The 14,106-nt window shown below is 33.7% G+C and overlaps 2 protein-coding genes across 2 annotated transcripts; one reads left to right on the top strand and one right to left on the bottom strand.

The window, feature by feature from the left end:
- Nucleotides 1-23: 23 nt before the first annotated feature.
- LOC128956244 (dual specificity protein kinase splB-like) lies at nucleotides 24-1,892 on the bottom strand. Its single transcript, XM_054301935.1, has 2 exons — nucleotides 505-1,892; nucleotides 24-452 (listed from the first exon to the last, which is right to left on the bottom strand). The coding sequence occupies exons 1-2, from the start codon at nucleotides 1,799-1,801 to the stop codon at nucleotides 112-114; spliced, it is 1,638 nt and encodes a 545-aa protein (XP_054157910.1). The 5' UTR covers nucleotides 1,802-1,892; the 3' UTR covers nucleotides 24-111.
- Nucleotides 1,893-12,552: 10,660 nt separating this feature from the next.
- LOC128955122 (uncharacterized) lies at nucleotides 12,553-13,894 on the top strand. Its single transcript, XM_054300761.1, has 2 exons — nucleotides 12,553-12,684; nucleotides 12,747-13,894. Exons 1-2 carry the CDS (start codon nucleotides 12,624-12,626, stop codon nucleotides 13,892-13,894), a joined length of 1,209 nt encoding a protein of 402 aa, XP_054156736.1. The 5' UTR covers nucleotides 12,553-12,623.
- The last annotated feature ends 212 nt before the right edge of the window (nucleotides 13,895-14,106 follow it).

Genomic DNA, 14,106 nt, shown 5'->3' on the forward strand with positions numbered 1-14,106 from the left:
AAGATATTGTATTATTATTACTGTACTGTATTTTAAAACTACCGATAAAAAAACACGTGTTATTACCACTATTTTAGTGTAAGCTTTTTACAGGTATTATCAACTAAATCATTAAAGCGCGTGCGTGTCATTATTATTATTATCGCACGCATCCATATCGTGCGTATCATAATCATCGTCATCATCATCACCATTACCGCTACACCCGACGACATTGATAATACCGATACCTGGCTGTGCCGTCAGTTTGGCCGCCGCACACCTGGCCTCGTGACGATTGTCCCGATTAAGCAGTTGTTTGCCGCACGTACGACAGGTAAAACGTTGGCGAAACTTTTTGCAATGTGTCTGAACGTGTCGGACAAGTTTGCTATTATTGGGAAACTGTTTCGGACATATCGGACATATCAGCGACCTGTTGGCCAGTATTTCGTCTATTAATTGCTGATATTCTATATATAAGAGTTTACGATAAAAATAATTAATTTTTGGTGACTGTATTACCTCTTTTTGTTTGTGGTAACGATAGAGAGACAATCCTATTGGTAGTGGCAGTAGTAGTGGTTGTATCAGTTGTGGTGGCGGTAGAAAAGTCGTCATCGATGTCTCGGTCGATGAGCATATGTTTGTTGTTTTTTGTCTTAAGTATCTCTATATTCTTCTTCTCCTTCTTCTCCTTCTTCTCCTTCTTCTTCAACTTCTTCTTCTTCGTCGTCGTCGTCCTTTGCCTATTATCGCTGTTTTTCGTCCGCTTTTCATGAGTCGGTGGCGACGACCGGACAGTCGTCCGTTTTTTCCCTTTATTTTCATTTCTGTTATTATTATTATTATTACAATCAGTGTTAGTCGTCGTAGTCATTGCAACAACTGTTTCGCTGTTGTTGTTGTTGTTGTTGTTGTTGTTGTCGATGATATTCTGCGGTAATGGTTGAGTGGCCGTCGCCGCCAATCTATCGACATTTACTTCGCAAGTACTTTCAACGCAAGCTATAAGTGCGGCGGCGACTGTGGAGGTCGTGGTCGACGATGACGATGGCACTGACTTTCTAGCCATCAACGGCTGCGGCGATAATATACTTGACGTCGGTATCGGTGAAGAGTGTCGACGGCGACTAACAACACATGTATTGCTGTTGTTGTCCGCCGTCGTCACCGCCGACTCCAACAACACTGATCTCAAACTCTGGTAACTATTGTCAAACTTGTCGACCGCTGCCGTTATGGCCGCTTGGCTTTCATTTTGTTCGGTTTTCAACGTTTTGATGACCAGTCGTCCGGCTTCACTGGCATCGGACAGTACAGACAATTTAGTTTCCAGTGTTTTGATTTGCCGATCCTTAACATCCAACTCATCCATCAGTTGCTTAACAACTAACTCGTGTTGTTGTTGTTGTTGTCGTAGTCGTCGGCGATTCTCCTCCTCCTTGTCTGCGGTCATGACTGTTGACGGCCGCTGATTACGATGACCGTCATCGCCGCCGACAGCCATACAGTGATCATTGGTTGTTGTTGTTGTTGTGGACGCCGTTTTCTGATAGTCATTGACCAATCGCCGAATCAGCGACCGCTGGCCAAGTAATATATCGGTCATTACTTGGAAATCTTTATCGCAATCTATCGATAGGATTGTCGCTGTATTGTTATAGCCGTAGCTAATCAATTGGTCAATGGTTGCCGATGAGGCCTCACGGGTCAACACTGACCATAGATCGTCGTCATTATTATACTCATCGGCAACGGTGGCGGCGACGGCGCCGCCGTCGGTAGTCTTCAATTGACGATCGGGTCTATTAGTGGCCATTTCGTACGCTTATGCGGGTGTCGCGCGACCACTAAATCTTGTTGTCCTATTGGCGGCCAACAACAACACACAAATGTACGGTATATTTAGTTTAGTCACTGAAAAAGTGGTCAATCAATCGGTGTTTTTAATTATTAAAACACTTAATGTTTTTTTTTCACTTATTGTTTAATTAAATTCAAATAATAATAACAACAATAATAATAATAATAATTTAATACAATATATATTATATATATATATATATATATACAGTATATACCGTTTATTGTTAATAACTGTATTGTTAATAATAATTGATTAGTAAATAATAGGTACAGTAAATGTTATTATATATATATATACTGGTCATAAAATATTAGCATATATTAGTATAGGATTATAATAGATGTTTAAATAAATACAATTTAGTCTATTTATAAGCAACTTATTGGGGGTAGTAATTTTTGATCATAATATTGCAAGGGAAGTGGGGTTATCACGGGTATATTTTTACTGTGTACACTCTATGAGTGTTCATCAACCCGTGATGTAAACCCTACTATACTTAAGACTAAGCCCTTACTGTGCCTTGTACGTACCAGCATTATCATCTCTATCGGTGTGTGGCTTAAGGAGCGAGCGGATCTCCTATCACTGGTTGTGTACAAAGCTATGTGTTGTTTTGTGTAGTATTTAGTCGACCGACTGTTTTAGTTTATGCTGTTCCTTGCATAGACTATCCGTATAATACTACCGTACGGATATCCAACTGATTGGTACAAAGTCTAGTTTAAGGTCTGTTTTGGTAAACATGTTTTCCTTGATATCTCCATAACCATTTGTCCTACTGATCTCCAACAAGTACCATTGGCATCAGTACATAAAACCCGATTTCCAGTTCTCGATGACCTTGACCTTGTATAGGTGACCTTGACCTTGGAAATGTGACCTTGACCTTGGACGTGTGACCTTGACCTTGGACGTGTGACCTTGACCTTGGACGTGTGACCTTGACCTTGGACGTGTGACCTTGACCTTAGACATGTGACCTTGACCTTGGACATGTGACCTTGACCTTGGACGTGTGACCTTGACCTTGGACATGTGACCTTGACCTAGGGTCAGTAGGCCAGTTGTAGGCCAGTTGTAGGCCAGTTGTAGGCCAGTAGTAGACCAGTTGTAGGCCAGTTGTAGGCCAGTTGTAGGCCAGTTGTAGGCCAGTTGTAGGCCAGTAGTAGACCAGTTGTAGGCCAGTTGTAGGCCAGTAGGTCAGTGTGACAGTAGACAACGTGTCTAGTGCCTTATTACTATATCTGAGTTAACCTATCATAGCGCTTACGTTTGCATATACTATACTTATAAGTACACTTTACCGCTGTTTTGTCATAGTCATATACTAATACTATCCTTATAATAGAATCGTAACTATAGTATACAAAATACATTATATCTCTATTAACATTATGTCTATAACAATAATTTACTAGTACTGTAAATTAAATAATACAGTCACTATACTTATTTTAATATCTTTATAGTACAACTAACTATGACTATGTTAATAATAGGCATATACTAAGGCTATGCGTATAACACTTTAATACTTTAATACTAATAGTATTACTAACTATTAAATAGGTTACTCAACAATAAGGTTCACTCAACGTCGTCACGTGTCAACACTAATCTCTGGTCGGACCGGTCAGATCCTACCGTGTAGCGGACACAGTACCGGAGTTCCCTTCTATAGAGTATTCGCTTACGTAATAAGAGGACGACTCCCATCGGCGCGGCGTTCGATTGCTATCCCTTATGTTAACTGTATCCTATAGAACAGTTGGGCCTATAGGACCAATGGGCCTGTAGTGAAGCCATATGTGATCCATAATACCATCCATGACGTAATCCATGGTGTACTTCCATGACTCAATCGATAATGTTATCCATGATGTAATCTTTCTTGTGGTCAGCTTTCATCAGTATAACATCGATAGTGTAATCCATGACGCACCAGCAATCCAAGACCACTAGCCGCGACGAGTAAGTAATACACACAAAGTAATATGCAAATACTTTTATTTCATCTTATAAACAGTTATACATTGTAGCACTCCAAGAGAACTCCGAAGAGATCTCCGAAGAGAACTGAGAACTGATCTCAGAAGAGAACCCACTTTGGTGTCTGAAAGACACCTCTATTTATACTAAAGTGTACGTGAGAAATAATCAGGTCGTATTGAGTCAGCTTTAATCCCTGGGCGTAAACAATTCATTTTTCTGTATAACATTTCAATGCATTATTTTAACAGTGAAATACTAAATAAAAATAAAATAAAACTTTGCTTAAAAGTAGGTGTTTACTATTCACTTTTCTGTATAACACTTAAATGCATTTTTAAAAGTGAATTCTAGATTTTAGTATTAAGAAAATATAATTATTTAAATAAAAATAAAACAGCGTTGTGTTAAATTCACTTTAGTAAATTTAAACACAAACAAAAATCACTTTTGTATTGAAATAATTATAGCCTTAAAACACCAATCAGTATAGCATTGAAATGGCAGTGACTACCTATAACACTTCCGCCCCTTCAAGTCTGCATCTGTCCTCAGATGCGTAATTAAAAAATTACGTCTGGTTCATAACTACTCCTCATGTACACAATAGTTTACAATTAATTTTTATAAACTAATTACAAATTTCAAAATTTAAGCTATTTTAATTAATGACGTACATGCAGTCCGTTTGTTTGTTATCGTTGTCTTTTTCATTATTCATTTTATTTATAATTTCTAGTCAACATCTTCATACCCATTATCAACCAATATAATATTCGATTTCTTACTCAGCTTCGTATCGGTTTATTCATTTTATAATAAACCAACTATATTTGATAAATTCACCAATGTCATCTTGCTTTTTCTTATTTATAATAAACTTGTTTTTCATTTGATTCCTTAAATTATGCTTCAATCAGTTTATAAAAGTGGACTATGTTGATAAATTATTTTGTAGTGGTCTTCGTATCGTTATTCATAATAAATCGACTCTATATTCGGTATTTAATACCAATTTCTTTCAATTGCGAATGTCTTGAAATAATATTGCAGTCATCTTCAAGTCATCGATTATTACATATTCACCAGTTTATTTTTCAGAATTTATTATAATTATAAAATCCTAATCCAATTATTTTAAGAATTTAATAAATTTTCAAATATCCATTAACATATATTCTTGGATTATTAAACTTCATTTTAGTTGCTTTAAATGGTTTAGCCAAATAACAGAAATCATCTGTAATACGATTTTGAATTAAGCGTTGGCTTCTTGTGCTTGATTCTTGACCCATATTTGCCAAGGGTGTCGTTTGGTTGACCATTATTATTTATTATTATTTCTTAATAACATTTTTTAATTAACAACTAATGTTAACAATTATCTCTTTATCTCTAACTTTAAATTTAATTAATAATAATCTAAATTTAATTTTTACTAATCACGTTATAGTTTTAACAAATCAAATAGTTTAAAGTTGTGTACGATTATACATTTTCATCTTATATAACTTAGAATTCTAAATAGTGATCACTTGTTTATTCTCATTATATCTCATTTAATTGCCTCTATCGGCGTTCTATTCTCTCAATGTTATGTAATTGCATTGCAAAACTCGACGAGTGAAATTAACTTATTTTTTTAATCATCATCATGGTCTCTAAGCCATGTGAAATCTATATCTTATTGAATTGCCTCTATCGGCGATCTATTCTTCTCACTGTTTTGTTATTCCATTTCAAGACTCGTCGAACGTCACAATTATTTTTATAATTGTCATCTTTAAAATGTCTATCACGTGAAAGTTAAATCTCATTGAATTGCCTCTATCGGCGATCTATTCTTCTCAATGATTTGTAATTGCATTGTAAAACTCGTCGATCGACACAATTAAATTTTTTCTTAATTGTCATCTCGATGGTGTATAAATTTGCCGCTTCTTAATCATGTATGGGCCTACCAATTGGTTCTATTATTAGGTACTAAGACCTTACTCCGAAGGATTGTGTAGAGACACCAAATCTACTCCTTGTGTGTAACATCGCGATGTCAGCGCTATAACGGGATTTATCATCGTTAAACGCATTCATTATATTTCTTTGAACCAATTCTCTTCCATCCTCCAAATAATAATACCAAAAGCAAATACACGCGGTCTTTATTAAAATACGTTTTTTGGTACTAGTCTTCACATCCATATATCGATAAAAATTGCAAAACCCAATTTAAAATATTTTCAGCAATTATATGGTGTTGTATACAAATGGAGGAACTAAGATTTCTTATGAAATCTCCAATGAAGTATCTGACCAACTGTATTATCGTTATGGCGCCATATCACGTCAGAACTTCATCAACAAACCATTTTACTATACTAGGTTTGCACACTTCATCACTGTCTTCATTTTTTTTAATTATGTCAATCATTAAAATCTTCTATTTTGAAATTCCATTTCGGAGGGACGGCCCAATATATCAGCTCCGATTATTTCAAATAATAAGTGGTATCCATCAGCTGCAGCATTTCTTCATTTAACTGACATGACTCAGTTATTTAATAACTTATGATTGACTACACAGTGAGTTCAAAACTTTTTAATTTTCCATGTCATAAAATCCTAATTGAGTTCCGGAATACTCATTGTCATGTTAATCTTTTAGGATTTGTCTTTTAAAATCTCTTAATAATCATGATTATCTTCTTCTATTAAATCTCGTCTGATGAAGCTTCTTTTATTTCTCTTTTGAATCCCATTCATTGTATTTTGAATGTTTTTTCGTGTTTTGATCCCAAAGAAATGTAATACCTTTTATCTAATATGTCAGCAGATATTCATTATGGTTTTTATGTGTGCCAAAATCTGTTAAGACGTCTGAACCATTTCGATATGCCAGTAACCCCAAGTCACATCAAGTGTTTTAAAATAACGAGCGCCTTAAGGCGGTCTAACACTTCAGTGATTCGTCATCCGCAATTTGTCATCTATAGCAATATCGTTGTCTTCTATAATTTATGCTTAATTGTTCTCCACCGTCTTTCTTTGATACCATAATAACCAGGAAAGCATACTGGCTATTCTTAATTTTACGTCCTTTGCCTCCTCTCGAATCATTTTTACAATCACGTCGTATTCATTTTAATGTCGGCGGTAAGGACTGAGTCAAATTGCGAAACCGTAATAATCTTGTGCTTAACAACTAGAATTCTTCAAATGTCTGTGTCGTGCTGTGTGAAAACATGTCTATGTTTACATAATGCGAGCGGTAACGTTACGACTGCTGAAGTTTACAGTTAAACCAAGTCGTATACCAACATCAAGTCCAAATAAGAGCAGGTCCAAATTAACTAGTACGTGAAATGTAGTTTTCGTTGATATACCAGTAGATGGCTTCGTAGCATTCGTGTCTACATTTACTATTCTCATGACAAGTTGTATGGTATCGTTATCGTCAGCCATTATTAAAATAATTACTTATGTTTTAACGTAGTGTGGTTGTTAGGTGTTGGCTTCATCTTGATGCTCATGCGTTTAAATGAGCATTGAGTACATAAAATTGTTTATCAGTTCAGTATAATGTGTTGAATATAAGCAGTGATACATGTATACACAGCGCTATCGGCCACTACAATAGAGTTCTATAGTTTATGATTACTTTGCTTTGTATTTTGGGAGTGCAATAGAACTATGCCTCACGTCCCATAGACTAGCGTTTTGTCATAAACTATGTGTCCGATAACATACGTGAATGTATAACCGATATACCAAATGTATAGCTATACTGATTTAACCAAATTATGTAAACGGTTTAAAAATTACCAATGTGCTTTAATCAGTATATTCGATCCACGACGAAAGGTTGAAGTTCAATGTATGTATATACCAGCTACGCCCAAAGCCATATGGCTCGGACTCAGCGCCAGTCTGGTTATGTTAATCTCTTTTATTCAAATTCTTTAGTACTGTCACTAAATGCGAGTGACTTTTGGTTTATACGTCTAGTAATTACGTATTATTCGGATAATTGGTTAGTTCATTTCAGTAGTTTGTATAACATATCGGTGAATCCATCAATTTGTATTTTGTGGAAATTTGCATCCTCCACTGCTTCCACCAAATGTAAGCAACATTAGGTTAAAACGTATTTTGTTTCTTTTAGGATTTCGTATCCTCCAACGATGTAACCAAATGTAAGGAACATGTGGTTAAGCGTGTTGTGTTTTTTTTGTGGAATATCGCATCCTCCACTGCTGCCACCAAATGCAAGGGAAGTGGGGTTATCACGGGTATATTTTTACTGTGTACACTCTATGAGTGTTCATCAACCCGTGATGTAAACCCTACTATACTTAAGACTAAGCCCTTACTGTGCCTTGTACGTACCAGCATTATCATCTCTATCGGTGTGTGGCTTAAGGAGCGAGCGGATCTCCTATCACTGGTTGTGTACAAAGCTATGTGTTGTTTTGTGTAGTATTTAGTCGACCGACTGTTTTAGTTTATGCTGTTCCTTGCATAGACTATCCGTATAATACTACCGTACGGATATCCAACTGATTGGTACAAAGTCTAGTTTAAGGTCTGTTTTGGTAAACATGTTTTCCTTGATATCTCCATAACCATTTGTCCTACTGATCTCCAACAAGTACCATTGGCATCAGTACATAAAACCCGATTTCCAGTTCTCGATGACCTTGACCTTGTATAGGTGACCTTGACCTTGGAAATGTGACCTTGACCTTGGACGTGTGACCTTGACCTTGGACGTGTGACCTTGACCTTGGACGTGTGACCTTGACCTTGGACGTGTGACCTTGACCTTTGACATGTGACCTTGACCTTGGACATGTGACCTTGACCTTGGACGTGTGACCTTGACCTTGGACATGTGACCTTGACCTAGGGTCAGTAGGCCAGTTGTAGGCCAGTTGTAGGCCAGTTGTAGGCCAGTAGTAGACCAGTTGTAGGCCAGTTGTAGGCCAGTTGTAGGCCAGTTGTAGGCCAGTTGTAGGCCAGTAGTAGACCAGTTGTAGGCCAGTTGTAGGCCAGTAGGTCAGTGTGACAGTAGACAACGTGTCTAGTGCCTTATTACTATATCTGAGTTAACCTATCATAGCGCTTACGTTTGCATATACTATACTTATAAGTACACTTTACCGCTGTTTTGTCATAGTCATATACTAATACTATCCTTATAATAGAATCGTAACTATAGTATACAAAATACATTATATCTCTATTAACATTATGTCTATAACAATAATTTACTAGTACTGTAAATTAAATAATACAGTCACTATACTTATTTTAATATCTTTATAGTACAACTAACTATGACTATGTTAATAATAGGCATATACTAAGGCTATGCGTATAACACTTTAATACTTTAATACTAATAGTATTACTAACTATTAAATAGGTTACTCAACAATAAGGTTCACTCAACGTCGTCACGTGTCAACACTAATCTCTGGTCGGACCGGTCAGATCCTACCGTGTAGCGGACACAGTACCGGAGTTCCCTTCTATAGAGTATTCGCTTACGTAATAAGAGGACGACTCCCATCGGCGCGGCGTTCGATTGCTATCCCTTATGTTAACTGTATCCTATAGAACAGTTGGGCCTATAGGACCAATGGGCCTGTAGTGAAGCCATATGTGATCCATAATACCATCCATGACGTAATCCATGGTGTACTTCCATGACTCAATCGATAATGTTATCCATGATGTAATCTTTCTTGTGGTCAGCTTTCATCAGTATAACATCGATAGTGTAATCCATGACGCACCAGCAATCCAAGACCACTAGCCGCGACGAGTAAGTAATACACACAAAGTAATATGCAAATACTTTTATTTCATCTTATAAACAGTTATACATTGTAGCACTCCAAGAGAACTCCGAAGAGATCTCCGAAGAGAACTGAGAACTGATCTCAGAAGAGAACCCACTTTGGTGTCTGAAAGACACCTCTATTTATACTAAAGTGTACGTGAGAAATAATCAGGTCGTATTGAGTCAGCTTTAATCCCTGGGCGTAAACAATTCATTTTTCTGTATAACATTTCAATGCATTATTTTAACAGTGAAATACTAAATAAAAATAAAATAAAACTTTGCTTAAAAGTAGGTGTTTACTATTCACTTTTCTGTATAACACTTAAATGCATTTTTAAAAGTGAATTCTAGATTTTAGTATTAAGAAAATATAATTATTTAAATAAAAATAAAACAGCGTTGTGTTAAATTCACTTTAGTAAATTTAAACACAAACAAAAATCACTTTTGTATTGAAATAATTATAGCCTTAAAACACCAATCAGTATAGCATTGAAATGGCAGTGACTACCTATAACAATATTATATATATATATATATATATATATATATATATAAATAATCTTATAATAAGTTTTGCTTATATACATATATATATATATATATATATTATATAACATTAAGTGGTATCATGATAACTTTTTTTTTTGATAAATTATTAACGTTATTATTGTTCAAAATTAATAATAAATAAAATTATTTATTCATAGATAACCATAGATATCATGGTACATTTCATAAATTATAATAATAATTAAAAATTCCTATATATATATATATATATAATGTTAATCACTATACTACTGTATATACTATTATACTAAATAAAAAATTGTATAGTATTTATAAAAAAGCACATATATTTATAGTATATATGATATATATATATATATATATGATATATATATATTATGTTTAGTTTTATTTTATTTTAAATGTTTTTTTTATATATAAGTGCTATAAATATTAGCATATATATATACAATGATAATAAATTTAATAAAAATCCAATTTGGTCTCTTTATAGGCAACTTATTGGATGCATAATTGGACAAAATATAAAAAGTAATCTTATAATGAGTTTTTCCTATATATATATATACATATATATATATATATATATATATATATATATATATATATATATATATATATACAGTATATATATATATATATATATATATACAGAATATGCTAAATAAATTGTAAAGTATTTAAAAAGATATATTTAATTTTATATTATTTAATATTATTTTTTTTTAATTTTAAAATACAAGCGGAAGTTCTGTATAAAGCCGGGCACTGGCCTCATAACTGTCCATATCATCAGCACTGATACCATACTATAGTATACAGTGTCAATTTTTTTGCGTCTATGATTATCATTCACATCATCCCCATCAGCACCGGTAAGTTGGTTGAGTGCGTCAGTCAATTGGCGTATAGTTATCAGCGGCTGTTCATTGATACCCAATATATACTACTACTTATTTCTGTAGTTCCCTATAATAATAATAATAATAATAATAACAAACTATATATATAACTAATACTAATACTACTACTACTAATAAAATAATTAAATTATTGATTAGTTTACCGGCACCGGGAGAGTCGTTGTCGTATATCATCGACAGGTTTAATATGACTTTCGATAGGACGACACCCGAGAGTTTGACGGCCGGAGCCAATGAATACTTGATCTCACGGTAGGTCTGAAATACCCGATTGTCCTATTGTTTTGCTTTTTTTTTGATAAAATCTTTTTTTTGTTGTTGTTTTGTTGAATAATATATAATAAAGATTTTATTTATTTATTTTTTTAAAAAATTGAACACAAATATGAATACTTTGATTATAAACTATTTTTAAAAAATAATGTAAATTAATTTAAATTTGTTCTGGACAAATAAAAAAAAAAGTATTTAATAATTATTTAATTAATTAATAATAAATATATTTTTATTTTCTATAAATGTTATGAAATTTTTTTTATTGATATGATATATATATATATATATATTAGTCAAAACTGATATTGTATATGAAGTTTTTGTTGTTACTTTAAATACATATATATATATATATATATATATATCAAGTTTATATGTATTGATATAATATATTATAATACTGGATATTAAATACTGTTATTAATACTAATAGTTATAAAAATTAATGGGTAATACTGTAAGGAAATATCTACACAAAACAAAAAAAAACATTATTATAAATAAATTTATAATAATTAAAAACAATCATTTAGTATAAGATAATATTTTTAATGATATATTGAACAGTTCAATAATTTATATAAACAAATATAATATATATATATAAAAATAAAATATATATTAAACAAAATGTTAAGAAAATATCAAATTAATTTTTAAACATAAATATTATATTATAAACTATATATATAATATTAATCAAACATTTACATATTTAACATTTATATTACATATTTAAAATAAAATATTCTGGTTATGTTACTAAATGATAAATTTTTTTCTAAATATTTAAAAATTATTTAGATTATACAATATATATATACAGTATATATAAATATATTATCAAAACATTTGGGTAATACAATATTATAAAAATATATTTCAAAAAATATTTCATAACATTATAGATTATGATTTAATCAATTATATATATTATATATATATATATATATATATATATATATATATTTCTATAAAAAAAATATATTGAACAGTGAATAATTGTATAAACAAATTACATATCTAAACAAAACATATTATACAAACAAAAACAAAAATAGATATCAAATTAAATTTTTTTTTTAAAATATTATATAAACTCATAACAACTTATATATTATAATTTCAATGTATAGTTGTTTGACAATCAAAACACTTAAAAAACTTTTAACTTTTATTTTGTTTGTCTTAAATACTCATAAATATGATTATTAATTATATATGTCTATTTGCTATTACAATCACTGCAAACATTGCAATCAATGGTAAATAATTATTAAAATTTAAAAAAAAATAATAATTATAATAATCTTATAATTTATTACAGATGCTGTCGTAGTCGACGAGATAGCCATCAATGTATGCAACGATTGGGTGGCCTATGAAAAGCAAAAGTGTCTGAAAGTGATCGCCGAAAGGGCATCGCAGGAGACGGCACTTAACCGATGCCAACGGCTGGACACCCGTTCGCGGCTTATGTATATCGCCGATGACCGGCAACAACAGTTTGCAGTAAAACTGTTGGCTAACTATAGCCAAATTGCCGACCGGGTATGGCTGGGCAATAAAGTAACCGCAGCGACAACACCGTACAGCAACTGGGCTGACGGTAGTCCCGATTATATACCGGTAGTGGTCACCGAATCGGGCTATAACAACGGTTACAATAGTTACGGTCGAACCAGCCGTAGTAGTAGTAGTAGTGGCAACAGTGGTAGCAGTGGTAGTAGCGCCCGATGCGTCCAAATGTCGGTCACCCGTAACCATATCGGCAAATGGTATGACGAGCCGTGCAAACGTCGGGCACTGATTGTATGCGAACGAAGCCAGGAATGGACTATCAATATACTGAGCACTGCATTGGAAAACATTACCCGTTTGGTCAACAAACACGAACAACAACTGGCCGTCGCCGCCGCCGCCGACAACAATAGTCAACCGTCACCACAATTGTCCGTACAGTTGTCGTCCATACCAATTGGTTTCGTATACATACAACTGGCCAATCAAAGCGAACCGCACCAGCTATGGCCGCTGACCAATTGGCAACAGATTAGCGATCAATACGCTGGACTAGTTTTTCGGGCCGCAGCCGCCGTCACCGCCGCTGGTAATGACAGCAGCAGCGATGGCCAGTTTGTGGCTAATTGTTTGCCGAAACAGCAGCAGCGGCGGATCAAACAAAACTTGTTGTTTACAACAGAGACCGGTTTGCTGGACAAACAGGAGGTAAGGGTTGCAATACCGGTGACCGACAGCAGTGGCGGCGGCCGCGGAAATTGGGAGGTAGTAGGCCCGTGGATGATACCAACGGGAGGGCGTGTAAACGGTTCGGACAGTAGTAGTAGTAGTAGTGGTGGTAGTAAAGTATTGGTTAACAAAACGCCGACCACTACTACTACTACTACCGATGAGGAGGAAAAGTGCAGACCAGTCGACGATACGGCCGTAAAGATTTGGAAACGTATTGTTTAATTGATTTATTGTTATTGTCGTACATATAATACATATGTATTGTCAATACAGTCAATACAGCGATGATTTGGTACCCAATAATCTCTAACATTAACAATACATTCAATGAATAAAATATTTTCAGAGACAGTAATAACGTTTGTAATGATTATGTAATAAATTGAAAACTTAGTACTATTTACAAGTGAGAGATAGTCTAAAATTTTTCAATT

Source organism: Oppia nitens, unplaced genomic scaffold, assembly GCF_028296485.1.
Source record: "Oppia nitens isolate AA-2021 unplaced genomic scaffold, nextdenovo-longstitch-racon4-pilon3 scaffold2_pilon_pilon_pilon, whole genome shotgun sequence".
NCBI classification, from domain to species: Eukaryota; Metazoa; Arthropoda; class Arachnida; order Sarcoptiformes; family Oppiidae; genus Oppia; species Oppia nitens.

Coding starts and splice junctions, on each gene's coding strand:
- LOC128956244 (XM_054301935.1), bottom strand. CDS start 1,801: ATGGCCACTAATAGACCCGATCGTCAATTGAAGACTACCGACGGCGGC. Junction 453..504: donor GTTACCACAAACAAAAAGAG/GTAATACAGTCA, acceptor TCTTATATATAG/AATATCAGCAATTAATAGAC.
- LOC128955122 (XM_054300761.1), top strand. CDS start 12,624: ATGATTATTAATTATATATGTCTATTTGCTATTACAATCACTGCAAAC. Junction 12,685..12,746: donor TGCAAACATTGCAATCAATG/GTAAATAATTAT, acceptor AATTTATTACAG/ATGCTGTCGTAGTCGACGAG.